At 49.7% G+C, this 16,083-nt stretch overlaps 1 protein-coding gene across 1 annotated transcript; it reads right to left on the bottom strand.

The window, feature by feature from the left end:
- Window positions 1–3,010: 3,010 nt before the first annotated feature.
- On the bottom strand, window positions 3,011–13,878 carry LOC104274063 (MORC family CW-type zinc finger protein 2-like; the record flags this gene model as incomplete). Its single annotated transcript, XM_009869583.1, is given in 7 exon segments — window positions 3,011–3,177; window positions 4,517–4,645; window positions 4,784–4,938; window positions 5,341–5,481; window positions 9,334–9,419; window positions 10,317–10,399; window positions 13,799–13,878. Coding segments are annotated over 7 exon segments (841 nt in total), but the record flags the coding sequence as incomplete, so codon positions are not given.
- Window positions 13,879–16,083: the final 2,205 nt, after the last annotated feature.

The raw sequence follows: 16,083 nt of genomic DNA, 5'->3' as shown, positions 1-16,083 counted from the left end.
GAGGGTACAGAGTTGGGCTGCCAAGCGATTAAAGGATTTGGAGCATGTGTTGTACGAGGAACGGCTGAGGGAGCTGGGGCCGTTCAGCCTGGGGGAGACTGAGGGGAGACCTCATCCATCTCTACAACTACTTGAAAGGAGGGTGTAGCAAGGCGGGGGCTGGTCTCTTCTCCCCAGTGACGAGTGACAGGACAAGGGGAAATGGCCTGAAGCTGGGCCAGGGCAGGTTCAGGTTGGATATGGGGAAGAATTTCTTTACTGAAAGGGTTGTCACCCATTGGAACGGGCTGCCCAGGGAGGGGTGAAGTCACTGTCCTTGGAGGTGTTTAAGAGACGGGTGGGTGTTGTGCTGAGGGACATGGGTCAGTGGTGTTGACAGGGCGCGGACAAAGGTTGGGCTCTACGATCTTGAAGGTCTCTTCCAGCCAAAACTGTTCTGTGATTCTCACCTGAGTAACCCTGGCTACTCCTAGGCCATCCCAAGGGTCACCAGTCCATTCAAGGCCCATTTCCACAAGCCCAGAGAGGCCCAAAGGCAGCTCAGGGAATGCAAATCAGCTACTTAACAGAACAGATACAGAGTTCAGGCCCCGTTTAGGCTCTTGCTAGGGTTGTCCCAGGGCAGCCTTAGCCCCAGCATCCAGCCAACACGAGTGGCTCTCTGACGAATCTTTTGGACTGATGGGAGGAACCTGATGCGCGTAAAGGAAGGGACTGAGATGATCTGGGGAGGAAGAAACATGGGAAAAAAAGATAAATAAAAGGCTAAAAAGGACCAGTCGTACATAAAGAGTTGGCTGGTCAGCAAACGTGTCTTTGTACTAAACCCCACTTGTGACTATTTTCCGGGGTGAGGAGCTCTATCCTGTGCACGTGCGTGTGGGTGTCTGAGTGCTGGCAGCCGAGCGGGACTGCTGGACGTCACAGGGGCCTGTGTGCCTGGGTGCCACCAGCTGCAGTGACGGCAGGCGTGCACATGAACACGATTCACAGCGAACACGGGGCCAGACGAGCCAGTGAAGAGGTGGCCTGGGAGCAAGCGGAAGGTGTGCCTAAGGGAGAGCCTGCAGGAGCTCACTGCTGGAGGGACCAGGGAGTCCTGGAGACACGTATAGAATCAGAGAATAGTTTTGGTTGGAAAAATGACCTTTAAGATTGCCCATCCCAACCATCGACCCAGCCCTATCAAGTCAGCTGCTAAACCACGTCTCTAAGCACATCCACCAGGCTTTTAAACCCGGCAGGGATGGTGACTCGGCCACCTGCCTGGGCAGCCTGTCCTGGTGCCTGACAACCCTTCCAGCGAGGAAGGATGGGGGTGTAGGCAGAGTTGTGGGTGCCTCTAGGGGAGAGCAGGGATCCAGATCCACTATGGGGTGGAGAGCACGCCCAAACTGAGACACGGGGAGGTCTGCAGTGTTTATGCATTATCTGCGTCCACGGGAGGAGGGTCTGCACCCCTCACCCCCTGGGCTGCAGGCTTCATGGCTCATCCATGCCAGTGCAAGCAACCAAAGGGACAGGATCCAGAAGCCAGATACGGATGTATTTCCATTAGTGGTCCTTCATCCTGACCAGCCAAGCGGCAAAAAGATCAAGCTGCTCGTGCAGTTTCAGCAAGTGCTGCGTGTGTGCACCTGGGCTGATCTGCACGGTCAGACGTGCGTGCATCTGTGATCGATCGATGCTTGTGTGCGTGTCTACCACTAACACATGATTAGTCTCGCTAACGCTTCCACCTGCAGGCTGGAGCTGCGGCAGCCTCTCCTCCGGCTACCCCTCCCCCCGGAAGGCTGGAGCGGCGCCAGCCTCTCCTCAGGCTCGCAGATTTGGCCTGGCCCCTGGCAGTTTAGTCAGAGGACTTCCTCAGCACAGCCACACTCTGTAGCTCCACACCGGGGCACAAATACATGGAGCATCAGGGAAGTTAACAGCGGTGTTCTCCCACTGAGAGGTGCCAAAAGGAAGAAGCCAGAAAATCAATTCTTTCCATATATCAACATCAACATTCTTTGCAGCCTCTTAATCCAACTAAAAGTTACCACCTTGATTCATTCCCTTTGTCTGTAAAGCACGGAGCCAAGGCACCAGAATTACAGCTGAGCAGCCTCGCTCCTCAGACAACAGAGACGAGTCAGCCCCAAGCCCTGTCTCCTCTCCACAGGTAAGAGGCAGCCTAGAGCAATCATTTTCCTTATTCAAATAAATTCCTAGATTCTACCTAAATTTTCTAACGGTGAAACACACCGCTGGGAAGTGATGCATTGCTCCCTCAAGTACGCAAAAGTCATTCTCGGGCTCAGTGCAACTCGAAGGCGTCGCTGCAGTTTGCACGTCCAATGGGTCGGAGGAATCTCTCCAACTCCCTGCTCCCACAGGGCCGCTCGGAACTGGTTGCCCAGGACCGTGCCCCAGAATATCTCCAAGGACAGAGACTGCACAACCTCCCTGGGCAACTCGTTCCAGTGCTCGGCCACCCTCACAGGGAAAGCGTTTCCTGACGTTCACATGGAACCTCCTCTGTTCCCGCTTGTGCCCACGGCCTCTGGTCCTGCCACTGGGCATCACCGAGGAAAGCCAGGCTCAGGCCTCTCTGCAGACTGCCTTCAGGTATTTACGTACATTAATGAGATCCTCTTGAGCCTTCCCCGCTCCAGGCTGAACAGCAACAGCCTGCGCTGGTGCCTGGGGTTGCTCCTCCCCAGGTGCCAGGCGCTGCACGGCCCCTGGTTGAACTTCACGAGGTTCCCGTCTGCCCATTTCTCCAGCCTGTCCCAGGTCCCTCTGGATGGATGCGCAACCTTCCAGCATATCAGCCACCCCCAGCTCGGCATCATCGACAGACTGGCTGAGGGTGCACTCTGCACTCTGCCATTTGTTTATTCCACAAACGCCCACCAGCGCATCAGCACACGTACACACATCATCGCCACTTTTTCACAGACTGAGAGCACAGCTTAAAGGTATCAAACTACTGCCTGTCCCTCTCAAAGAATGGATGGTCAGGAAACTAAAAATCCCATGCAGACAAGGCACGCTGCAGGAAAGCCTTAATATTAACTGATTCTTACCTGTCTTGTTCAGGGTCAGGGTTCATAGAGCAGACCCAGCTATCAGGGTAATTCTTCTCCACCGAACTCAGCTGGAATGGGAGAGTTCGCCACTTCAGACACATATCTGTCAGACAAACATTTTGCAAGTCAGGAACACACAGCCCGAGTCACAAAATCCTTCGTTTCCATAGCACTTCTTAAGCCCATTTAACACCCAAGGACCAAATCAATTTCCAAAGTAAATCCAACCACAATAAGACCAGTGGCTGGGGGAGACCAAAACAAAAGAAAGTGAGACAGCCACAGGATGTACCGAGTCAATTCTTGCTTCATGCTCACAAAACGCTTGGAGGAAGACCTCAAATCTCGTACAAGGTAGCCATAACAAAAATCCGATGAAGCCTGGCATCAACTGATACTACAGGCCCTCGCGCTCCCTGCTGCTCTATGTGACAGCACGTACAAACCAAAGTGAACAGGCTGTCCTGAAATCACTGCTCATCTCAGAAGTCAGGCTGTCTCCTATTGATATCAACACAAAAAAGTCAGAGATCTATTCACTAAAATAAAAAATATATATAATAATCTAATAATTTTTAGATCAACCAGGAAGACAGATCCGGCTCTCTTGAGCATTGCTGGCCTACCAGGAAATCAACAGCTTAAAAAAAAATAATCTAATTTTGCCAAGAAAATGCAAACATCAGGCTCTGGAAGGCTGTCAACAGCAGAGGACAAGAAGAATGACAGGAAAGCCCCTCCTTCTTGGGAGGAACTTGCAAAGGACTGAGAAAACAGTCAAGGCAAGAGAGCCTAACGAGATAATTCCCTAAGACTGGCCTCACGTTCCTTGCTACATCCTCATCCGCAAGTCCTGCGGGGAAAATGAGGTCGAGGGAGTTTGGTGTCCCTCTACTAAGTGGCTGCGCTGAGATCTCCCTTGCCCCAGCAATGGCTGAGCCAGAGCTGTTTGGAGATGCACAGAAGAGAATTTGCATTAAATCTGAAAGCTGACTGTAAATGGTTCCCCTCTGTGCTCACACCCAGCGCCGATTAGGAGCGCAGTGCATCAGAGCACAAATCACTCGGCCACTTGCCATTGCTTACAGGGAAGTTTCAGACCTTATTCTAGCGTTGGGATGAGTGGCTTTGGCCAGTTCCAGTTCACATCACATTTCTAAGCCCATCCGCAACGCTGCCACTGGCCACACCTGCTCCGTTCTGCAAGAGCACCTGAAGAACACCACCGTTACTAAACCGTGCAGGAAAGGAACCTTGCACACCAAGGTGTCTCGGTGCAGACAAAGGCAATCCGCAGAAGGAGACAAGCCTTAGAAGAGGATAAGGACAGCAAAGCTCATCCCAAACCTCCCGCCCACTGAGGTGCTCCCTGCCTGCAGCCAGGAGTCCCTCCCCACTTCCCAGGGAGGACCAGCCTCCTAATCCCCGCGGGCTGGACGCACCGCACTGAATCGTGGTCGGGATCTCCATGGCTCTCCGGCGTTTGTAGCGCAGTTCACTAGACGGAGGCTGATTCCAGTTTGCTGACAGATAACCAAATTCATCCCAGAACTTGATGATTCCTCTCTGAGCTGGAAAACAGACAAGCCTCCACTCAGTATGGGGCCACAAAAATCACCACATGCACTCCTGCCTGCCCTCCCCCTCAGCTGCCTTCCAGCCACCAAAGTCTCCCCTTCCAGCCCCTGGTAATTGCAAAGCTTCGTTACCTATAGCCACGTCCTTCCAGTACTGAGCCAAGTGCTCTCCCATGGCCTTCAGCAAGTGTCGATACTCTTTGGCATCGGCAAAGTCTTGTTTGTTGTGGGTTGGCTCCAGAACCAAATAGGGCACATCCACCACGCCCACCACTCCGCCACATGCCCTGGAAGAGGGACAGAGTCACAGACAGCGTTCAGCCACCAGGCTGTTGGTCAGTGAAGCAATATTGAAACGAGCAGGTTACAAACACACACACGCTCAGTCCCCCACCCGTTCCCGCAGCAGCCCTTGTTTTTATTTATCGGCTGGCTAAATCAGACTCGAGCTGTCATGCGAAAAGTAAGGTGGGTTCCAGTATTTGTATTTGCTTTCAAGACCTGTTTTCCCTGTCCCTAGAACGAGGCAACACTGCTACCGGTATTCATCAACCCCCAGCGCCGGCACTGCGCACAAAAGCCTCACGCTGCTGCTGACCAAAGTCGGCGCAGAGAACTCTCTGTCAAGAAACCAGGGAAAATTTGGGCAATATGAAATATAATTTATTTGTCGGAATCCAGGAACTCACATGCCACCCTCGAGCTGCGGGCCCACCTTCTCATACATCTTTATCAATCGGCTGCAGTTATAAATGAACATGCCATCCAATTCGCGTTGCTCAATATTCACACCAAAGATAAAATTCAGTTCCTTGGGTTCCTTCAGCGCCCTGGAAGAGAATCAAACAGAGCCTCAGAGACATTGAAAATAGAATTAATTACCTGCTCTCATTAGAGAGAGGGTGAGGAAATCCCCACCTTTGAGCATTATGGGTTTACTAACGCTCACCCTCATAGCCTCAAAAACCCAAAGTGTTTGTTGAATGTGCGTTACAACTAAATAGAAGCAAAACACAAAAATTTTGCAGGACAGACACCAATTTAGGCTGGATGGAATCTGTCCAGATAATTTAATTATTCAGTTGGGTATATTTTCTCTTTAGGAATGGATTCTGGGTTATATTTCAAATCTGCACATTCTGCACAAAATTACAGTTAATTAGCTTTATGAAAGTGCTGTTAGGTTCAGGCTGCTTCTCTCCGATGCTATTTCAATTTGTATTTTCCAGGTGTAGATCTCTATGCTGGATAAAGCACAGATATAAAGACTTTTGATATAAAACTACCGTCTTGATATTCCAATTCTGGGAAAGTTGTCCTAATTATGAGTTTCACAGTGTTATTACTCTAAGTTTGAAAATGGAAGACAGAACACACAGCCCAAGCAGAGCTTTTTTTTCCTGGAAACAACAGAATTCTGATTTGCATGATTTCTACCTCATCCATGCAGCAGATAACTTCAACAAAAACCGGCCTTAAGTATGGTTGTGAGCACACACAGATTTCTAAATCTGAATTTTTGATTATCAGGAATTGGATCTCCTCTGATGCAGAAAGCCTCAAGAGATTTAGACCTCTTTGCACCATAAATCAAACAAAATACCCGTGTCTTGCAAACAGAACTACTGCTCTTCAACAGACTAAATGAAGTAGATTCCACAGCTGCCACGAAATCCATGCTGGGGATTTTTCATAATGAGGACCCTCAGTTTCAGGCTGAAGGGATCAAGGTGAGGTCCAACCTCGTAACTCTCACAAGGCAGAGTCTGTCCTACCCACCCCTCTAGCTGGGCTACAACATCACCCTTTTGGTCTGGGCTCATCCAGGTGCACAACTGCGATCTGAGAGCGTGAGTAGGTGCGGCAAAACAGCCGACTCACAGAGTCACAGAATCACAGACTGGCCTAGGCTGGAAGGGACCTCAGAGATCATCTAGTCCAACCTCCCTGTCATGGGCAGGGACGCCTCTCAACTAGCTCAGGCTACTCAAGGCTCTGTCCAACCTGGCCTTGAACACCTCCAGGGAGGGGGCAGCCACAACGTCTCTGGGCAATTTATTCCAAAGTCTTGCCGCTCTCGTACTGAAGAATTTCTTCCTAAGGTCCAATCTAAATCTATTCTCCTTCAACTTAAACCCATTTCCCCTTGTCCTGTCGCTGGACACTCTTGTAAAAAGTCCCTCCCCAGCCTTCCTGTAGGTTCCCTTCAGGTATTGGAAGGCAGCTCTTAGGTCCCCCCGAAGTCTTCTCTTCTCCAGACTGAACAATCCCAGCTCCCGCAGCCTGTCCTCGTAGCAGAGCTGCTCCAGCCCCTGGATCATCCTTGTGGCCTCCTCTGAACACGCTCCAACAGATCCACGTCCCTCTTATGGTGGGGGCACCAGAACTGGACGCAGGATTCGAGGTGGGGTCTCACAAGAGCAGAGTAAAGGGGGAGAATCCCCTCTCTTGCCCTGCTGACCACGCTTCTCTCGATCCATCCTAGGACAGGGTTGGCCTTCTGGGCTGCATGAGTGCCCTGCCGGCTCATGTTAATTAATGTTAATTAATTAATGTTAATTAATCTCAGGGATTAATTTTTCTTTTTCTAGCTGCTGAAAAAGGATGTAGAGCCTTACATTTCAAAAAACAACGTGCACTCACTCACAAAATAGAAACGACATCTCATTTTTATCAAAGAGGACAGGAAGTCAAACTACCATCCAAATCATGGAAAATTAAAGTGATGGGTCAGAAGCCCGGGGTTTTATTACTCAGACTTTCGTATCTGTCCCATCCTTACACAGATTCTGGAAACCAGAACACATTTCTTTCACTGATGCACCCAGCACCAGAGAAACAGTAGAAAACTGTCCAACGACACCCTGTAACTCAAGGGCTTTCTGAGAGGAATCACTTCTTACAGGTGGCTTCTTACTATACACATTTTTCAGGTATTTCTTCCATTTTCTGGAAAAAGTACAGGATTATGGAAAAACCTGACCCTCTGAACCATCCCTGCCCACTGGTGACAAATGCAGGCCCAGGGAAGTCACATCCCTGCCCAGAGCTGGCGGAGCACCCGGCACACTCTGAGTCGGCGCAGAACTCCAGACAAAAGGCTCCTTCCTCTGCTGGCAGTCAGCTGCCACACACATCTATCTTCCTCATCTTCACATACTTGGAACCTGACCAGAGGTAACCTCCTGACACATCTACAACCGGGGAACTCCTCCAAACCAGGTGTGAGCGAAGCCGAACCGGTTCCGTGCGGTGATTTTCACTCCCCAGCTCAGTCTCTGCCCAGAGGCGGCACTTCGGGAAGGGCGCAGCGTGTCCGGGCGACAGAGCCTGCTGCTGGGGGTAACGCTGGTGTCTGCAGCACTGCCAGGGCTGGGAGGCAGAAGGGCTCGGGCTGCTCCTGGCCCCTGGAGTGACCGAGGTCACTGCTGGAGCTCGTGTGACACGCTGGGGTGTCGGAAGGTAAAAGGGTTGAAAGGAAGTAAAAAGATCCCACCTCCGAGGAAAACCGGACAGAAGGGGTGACCCAAAGCTGCCACGCAGAAGCATTCCGTTCCACACACACCGTGTTCGGCGTGACAGCTGGTTCGCATTTTGTGGCCTACAAACCTTCTTAGATTCAGACAGAAAGAACTGCTGAAGAAAACCTGGAATCTCTCGTTTCCAGCTAGTCTCTGAAGGGCAAAGAGAAATTCTCAAACAAACTTGAATTGTGCAAGTTCTTTCATTGTTGTTCAGCTTTTTGAAAGTAAGAAGTATTTTGGCTGTTGGCAGGAAGGCCAGAAAACCATCCACGAAGTTTTACTTTGTGCGCTTATGTCATCAACACCATGAACTAAAAGACAATCTCTACGTGGAAAAGTACATGGCAATGAAGAAAATAGCTTCTCCCAAGAGTTTCTGCATTCTTCAGATCACAGCCCTAGCACTTCTAAATTAAAGCTCTATTTATTCATTTATTTACTTTTAGCATCTTAAGATGCATTAGCTCTATCTCTGGCAATGAGTCTGGGATACTTCTGACCTAAGCAGCCACGTAAATTAGCAGGCAAATCAACTAGGTGGGAACGGAGACTGGGTGTATACAAATCCCCGACTTTCTTAGATTCTGCATTTATTTTAAGTGTATTTGCTTCTAGTTACGACTTCATTTGTGAAATGCATACGACAAATCTGAAAAAAAAAAAAGATATACAAAAAGTGAAACGGTCTTGGGAGTACATTGACAACAAAGTTATTTATTTGCAGCCAAAGCTAAGTTAGAAAAATGTCTTGGCGTTTCACAGCACTGACTGTAGCAGAGCTCCAAAAGTTTTCTAAAACCATTTCCACAACTCTAAAAGCCACTTCACTGTAACTTGCTGAAACGTTTGCCTTCCTGAATCTTACCCACAGATGAAAAAACAAGAGCAAAAACAGTTCATGGGAAAAGCACATAAACACGTACAGAAAGAAAGCCAAATCCAACGATGTCTGTCAGCAACTAAGAGGGGAGCAGCAGAAGCAACCAGAGCAGCAAACCCGGTGCCCTCGTTTAACAGCCAGGGCTTACGGGATGCCCACAGCTACTTAAGCTTAGAGCTGAACTTAAGCTTAGAGCTCCTGCCACCACACCAGCAAAGCAGGAGACCCGTGGAGTGAAGAGCCTGGGAAAATGAGAGCTCTGAAGCACTTGCACTCACCGCTGCTTTGCATCCTTGATCCTCTTCTTGACGTCGGCCTCCCGGCGCATGGTTATCGCAGAGTTCTGGACCTGCCGTAACGTCACCTGCGGACAGGCATCACACAGTCAAACTGCTCCCTTAAAACTCACGAAATCAACTCACTTCTATGATGTTTTCCCCCTTCAAGAAGCTCTCAGAAGTGTAAAGAAATGCAAAGCGTTCACAAATGGTGGAGGGTGACACTCTATGCCTTTACATTTAAGGCAGCACTTGCCGCTGGGTGGACTAAGCAGCTATACAGTTGCTTGGAAGAAAATGTCTAAACATAATTAAATGTCTAAACATAATTAAATGTCTAAGGTAACCAAAACCAGAAGGTAAGGGAGGCACAGGGTACTTGGATACCACTGTTTGCGTTCGATGCAAACAGGACGTGCAGCAATTTTAAGCTGGTGTCACTTGCTGACCCCACTGGCAGCCCTGCGAGCCCTCCTCCCATCCCACGGCGGGCTGGGTCCCAGCCTTGTCCCCATCAAGAGCGGGGAAGCACACAGTCCCTCTCCAAAAGCCCCTGCCCAAATGCTTCAGAGCCAGTTGCACGGGCAGGGATGGGAAACAGCAGAAGAACACCTGATTTTACTTCAGTTCAAATACCTCACGTTCCCATGGCCTCTTCTGCGGAGGCTGACATCAAACAAAGCACCTGGGGGCTGGGAGCAGCTTTCCCACTCTGGATATACTGGAAGTTGTGGGCAGGGGAATGTCAGCTCACTTCCCACTTGGGCTGGAAACCACACAGAGATGTGGAAGCACGTCTAGTGGTGATGCGACCACAGAGCTGCCCGAACGCTGCTGGCATCTCCCTGCTCACTGAAGACATCATGTGCTGAACCTGCACACCAGGTGCTCCCACCAGGTGCTGCCCAGCCAGCCCCGCTCCACTGCCAGCGCTCCGAACTGCCCCTCGGCGCCTAAAACATGAGGTGCTGCACAAGGCTCACCCTGGACTCCCGTGTGAGATCTCCTCCTAGGCGCAGCTCAAGGGCACGGGCTTTACTCTCTGCCTCACGAGCCTTCTCCTCCGCTGAAACAGAGGAAAAATGATGATGTCAACCATCTGGTACAGAGAGCATGTCATAAAGCGCTGCCCTGAGGAGACGGATTTCCAGAGAGCCTTCGCTGGACTGACATGTACAAGGCTACAAGGGTGACACAAAAGAGTACAAAATAAAGTCTTACATATGAGAAGGCACCACTAACACAGCATGTTAAACTTGCTCAGAAATCGCAGTAAACACAGCATAATAGCAGGACTAAGCTCTGCAAAAGCCTGTTTAAAGGAAGGATCCATGAGGAAGTCAAGAGTGGAACTGGAAAGATTAAGGATCCAAGTGGCCCCACCTGCTTTGCCTCAATGTGTGAAGGCAGAGAAAGGCTCTTGTAAAATAAAGACTGAGTTCAGGCTTGAAAAGGAGTTACAAGGAGGTATTAGGAAGAAATTCTTCACCGTGAGGGTGGTGAGACCCTGGCACAGGTTGCCCAGAGAAGCTGTGGCAGCCCCTTCCTGGAAGTGTTCAAGGCCAGGTTGGACAGAGCTTGAGTGACCTGCTCTGGTGGGAGAGAGGTGTCCCTGCCCGTGGCAGGGGTTGGAACGAGATGTGCGTTAAGGTCCCTTCCAGCCCAAACCATCCTGTGATCCCACAATTTCCAAACACAACCAGTATGCACTGGGAAATGGTGTCACACCACGGCGAGCAGCAGGCCTGGGGCCCTGCAAGAGGAGGGCAGCAGTGTGGTTGCAGCACATCCTGTGAGCCACCTCCCTCCCTGCTCTTCCACCAGGGAGGCAAACTGCAGCTGTGAGACACCCAGAACAAGGAAACGTCAAGAGAGGAACCACCCTGCCTCAGATTTACGGAGGATGAGGTACGCAAGAAGATGACAGGATAGCACCTGGCCCCTAGAGGCTGCCCAGCGCCTCTTGACAAAGCAGCACTCAGCTGCCAGCCAGAAGGAATCCAGACACTGTGGCGTAACTGGTTTGGCAACTGGTATCCACCATCCTCCACGACAAGGTGAGCACTACTTGCGAAAATGCATGCTTTTGGTGCGTGCCAGTGTGGGAATGAAATGGGTAGTCACCCTAGAGCCTTACAACAAAAATCACCTTTCCTTTCGATGCAGTGCCACATCTGAGTTTTGCTCCACTGACTCCCGCAGGAGCACACCCTGGGTTCACAGCAGCTGACTGCACTGTGCGACCGACTGCATCACCACGAGGCAGCTTGGCCAGATGTGAAAACACAGGAGTTTGGAGACTGCCTAAAACACTTTTTAAACCCATTTAAACCAAACCTTGCACAGCAGAAGCTGGTGGGCTAAATATAGATGTGTCTAGAGGAAAGAACACAGCGGAGGCCCGTAAGGGCACAGGTCACACCTCCTCTAAACTAATGCAGTGACCACCTAGAAGGCACGGCTGACAGGGAATAACTCCGTTAGGAGTCCAAGGGCTGAGGCCCGAATGGGCAAAAATGCCCGAAGCAGGACGAGGGGCACAGAGCAGGCAGGATCTGCAGGCAGGTCCTCCCGGGGAACAGCAGGCACAGCGGACCCGCGGTACGGCCAAGCAAGTCACCGGACACACTAAAATGCTCTGGATGACGACCCAGTGCAGAACACAGCCGTTAAGGACTTTCAGGGTTGGGCACCCACGTAACTCCTCGCCTTTTCTGTTTGTTCGCTTTTTAACCTTTGTAAGAGGATTTCTTGAGACCAGGCAACGGCAATACCGAGGTGCAGTATCCAGTCTAAGCTCAGAAACACCCAGAAAGCAGCTGTTGATCTCTCACAGTGACCTTACCCAGGAATGGTGCTTTTCTCCCGGGTCCATCCGCTCACTCAGGGATCCGGATGCTAGAGCTTCTCACATGAAGCAGAAAGTCAGTTTCCAGGGAACAAGGAGCAGCCTTTCCTCATCTTAAATAAATGTCTGTCTTTCACTTCTGGGCCGGGGCTCTTTTTGGGTATGTCAAAGCCACGTCACCAACAGTCATAGCTGCTCATACGCCTTTTTTTTCCTTTTTTTAACTTTCTCCTCTGTAGCTATTTTTCCATTATCATCACCTTTCTCACAATGCATCCATCCCTAGTTTTCAAAGGGAAAACTACAAAACATTCCCTGGTGAAGATCCCTCCTAAACGCGGTGAGCATCCTCAGGACAAAAAGTGTGCTGGAGATTATGAGAATCTTTCCCATCAAGAGCAGAACAAAAGAACTTGGTTGTTACAGGTTATATTTATTTTCCTAGAAGGAAATTAATGAGATCCATACCACTAAAACCAAAGTTAATGCTATAAGAATGTTTCAGTCCTAGAGGCTTCACGCGATCAAATCTTGCAGAAAACGGTCTGAAGACGACCACGTGTTTTCAGCTCAAAGCCCTTTGCTCAGCACCCACCACCCAGCGGCAGCGCGTTAGCTTTTGTGTTTATCAGAATGAGTTTAGGTTTCTGTGCCAGTGGTGTCTGTTCTCAGCACTGGGACACCAAATGACAGTGTTCTTCAAACAAAGCTCACCTTTAAACATCATGAACGCCTCACAGGGCACTGCAAGCGAGCTCTCTAAATCACGCTGTTTGCATCTCCTTGAAAGGTAATGCAAGTGTGCTTTGCCTACAGGACTCAATTAAAAAAATAAATTCTTCTATGAAGATTGAGGCACAGGATAAAAACTGCTTAAGCAGGGCACGTGCCTCTGACTGGCTTATGAAACCTGCTCGAGAGCACAGGTCTTATGCCTTCAAGCTTTCTTGCTTGACTACAGCATCTCCCCATCAGGGGTTAGGGAGGTCCCTTTGTAATGTTAAATTTGTGTAAATTTAATGAAGTTATATGCTATATTTATAGGCCCATGTAATTTCCATATGCTGAATATCCACTAATGGCAAATTGGGTTTCTCCTGAGGACGACAGGACTTAATATGAAGGCAAGACCAGACAGACAAAAGGTTGAAGCAGAATAAACCACAAGGAACAGACCAGGACTCCCTTGTGCACCCCGACCAATCGCTTTACATTCAAGCGACAGAATAACAATCTCTTTTTTGAACAACTGCCTCAACAGGGAAGGGGCAGAAGATGAATGATAAAAGCTAATGATAAGCAAAAGGCGAAAGCAGGGCTGCGGGGTTACAGGACAGCAGCTCAGCCAGGCTTCAGGTGGAACAAGGGCAGGCGGCTGTGACTGAGGGTTATTCCCTACATGTATTCCCCAGACCAAGGGGCCGTAGGGAACAAAGTATGTTCCTTCCACTGCACGGGAATGAGTCTGGTCATCTGTAACCGCTGTACAAACCGATTTCCTGAGCAACTCTAAGGATCCCAGAGGCAAACAGTTTCATGCCATACCCAGCAAGGCAGCCTCTCTCAGTCTTCTCCACTCCAGCGGCAGCAGGACACATGCACACCCCAGGGACTCACCTATCCTCGCCATGTGCTCTGCTTTCTTCACCTCTTGCTCTGCACGGGTCTTGAAACGGTTCGAAGTGTATTTGTACATCCTGTGATGATCAGAAGTTATTAATCAGCAAACTCAGCGGTAAGGTCAAACCAAGATTTCAGGACTGCATGAGAGAGTAAGGTTTCCACATGCTACTCTACTCTTCTTAATAGGTTCCATAAAAGGAGAAGGAGGTTTACATACCAGGAACTGGGCATTTTTGGATGCAGCTAGGCAAAAGTTTTTTAAGTCAAAGATGCTTCAGTAGCAGTTGCAACCACAATACTCCCTCCCTTCTGCATTAGCCAGTGGGGGCAAATATATCCAGATTCTTGGAGGAAATCCTAACGTTTAGAGGCATAACTTCTTCAAAGCAGAAAGGAGGAGTGAGTATATATGGAAAGGTTCTCAAAAACCTTCCTTTACAGATAAATAACTCTTCCTCCCTCCTGCAAACAGCTGCCGACAGGCACAGTGTGACAGTGCCCGTCTCCACAGAGGGGTAGCTCAAAGCCTCTAAGCGGAATAGCAGCTCTCTGAACAGAGCTTCAAGGTTTAGCTCTAAAGCTTCGGGATGTTTCTGAGTGCTACACATCTGACTCACAACCTTGTAACCTGTGCTGGAGCTGCAGCGGCTTGTTTCACCTTTCTGGCACCACAAGGCGCCAAATACCGAACACAATCTGCCCGACTGCTGCCAAGCAAACCAGGCAGGAGTGTATGAGAGGCAGAAGCTCATGATTCCGCATCCCCTCTGTGCAGAGGTGTGTCATTGGGCAAGACGAGATGACACCAAGAAGGATGACTGGAGCCTGCAGGAATTCAAACAACCTTAAGACACAAGGTTTTGAAGGAAAATCCCATTCCAAGTAACTTTGTGCAAAAAAAAATAATAGCTTCTTCAGCATTTAGCCGAAGTAAAAGCCACAACAAACACTACTTTTAGAGAAAAACGCAGAAACACATAAGGACGTAAGGCTTGACTGACCAACTCGTTAATGCAGGAGAAACCACACTTGGATCCCACTGAGAGACAAGATCCCCTCCAAATGGCAGAAAATGTACCAGGATCCATGAGAAATCACCTTGCACAGATGAAAAAAAGTTGTTCAGGTATGTTTTTGTGGATGAGCACACACAGATGTTGATACTGATGGCAGAAATAGTCTCACCAACAGAAATCGCTCGTTCCCAAATCCAGAAAATTCACACCACAAGCACGGTCCACTTAAATACATTTCTGCATTTACTAAAGCAATGTTCTGCTTTTCACAGGGATCTCCTCACTGGGGAAAAAAAGCGGGCAGATGCTAACTCTGCCAGAAATCACCCAACAACCACGTTGGATGAGGCAAAGCCAAGTTTTTGGTGGCGCCATCTTCTCAAATCTACTTAAGGGTGATTAAAGCTACCTGGGACCGAGAGAGAGCGCATTCCAAAAACTAGACTGCTTTCAACATGCTGGCATAATTAAATTACCTCATCTGCATCCTGCCTGACTTGCCTGAAGAAAAAAAAAAAAGTCAGGGTAAAACTGAATTCTCTGCAGGCGGCCAGCTCAGGAGGCAGGGCAGCAGCCGAAGGGGACCTTAAGGCCAGCCCCCGCTGGGCAACAGGGCACAGTGCGAGCATCCCCCGGGTACAGATCGGCTCCGTGCCCACCCACCCTTCTCCCTTTCTTTTCCAACACCAAATGACTGCAGTCACAGCCAGGAAAGCCCCTTTTCAAGTGGTCTGGAGCAGCATATCTAGTAAAAATGTACAGAAACAGGTCAGACAGACAAGAACTCTTCAGGATGTGACAGTAAAACGCCCTGTCCCAGCTTCAAGACATTCATCACAACTGCCCTCATGCAGGGACAGCCTCGCACACGGCGTGGTGAAGCACTAGGGCCCGAACAGCACACCCTGAACTGCAAGTGACCCATGGATGAACCTCACAACCCCACACTGTATAGTACTGATCACATGCATAACGTATTGATAATCTATTTCAGTATTTGACGTTACGCACTCCAGGTCTGGAGAAGCCTCTACCCACAGAAACACGGCTTCCAGAAAGGGCCGACGACAGAAACAAAATGAATGCCCTGCTCGGGAGAGGAGCTGTCATTCCTGACAGAACGGTGCAACGCCAGCAAAACCTCCATCTGCCGTGGCAGCACCTAAATACCCTAAGGCCCAGAACGGGTTTTCATTCCTCCCCTGACACCGATGCATTCACCTGGGGACAAGCCACCGTGCAAGCTTTTCCTTGAGAGACGAA

This window comes from Apaloderma vittatum, unplaced genomic scaffold (assembly GCF_000703405.1).
Source record: "Apaloderma vittatum isolate BGI_N311 unplaced genomic scaffold, ASM70340v1 scaffold13155, whole genome shotgun sequence".
NCBI classification, from domain to species: Eukaryota; Metazoa; Chordata; class Aves; order Trogoniformes; family Trogonidae; genus Apaloderma; species Apaloderma vittatum.
The sequence above is the reverse complement of the archived record's forward strand: the minus strand, read 5'-3'. Positions and strand labels throughout refer to the sequence as shown.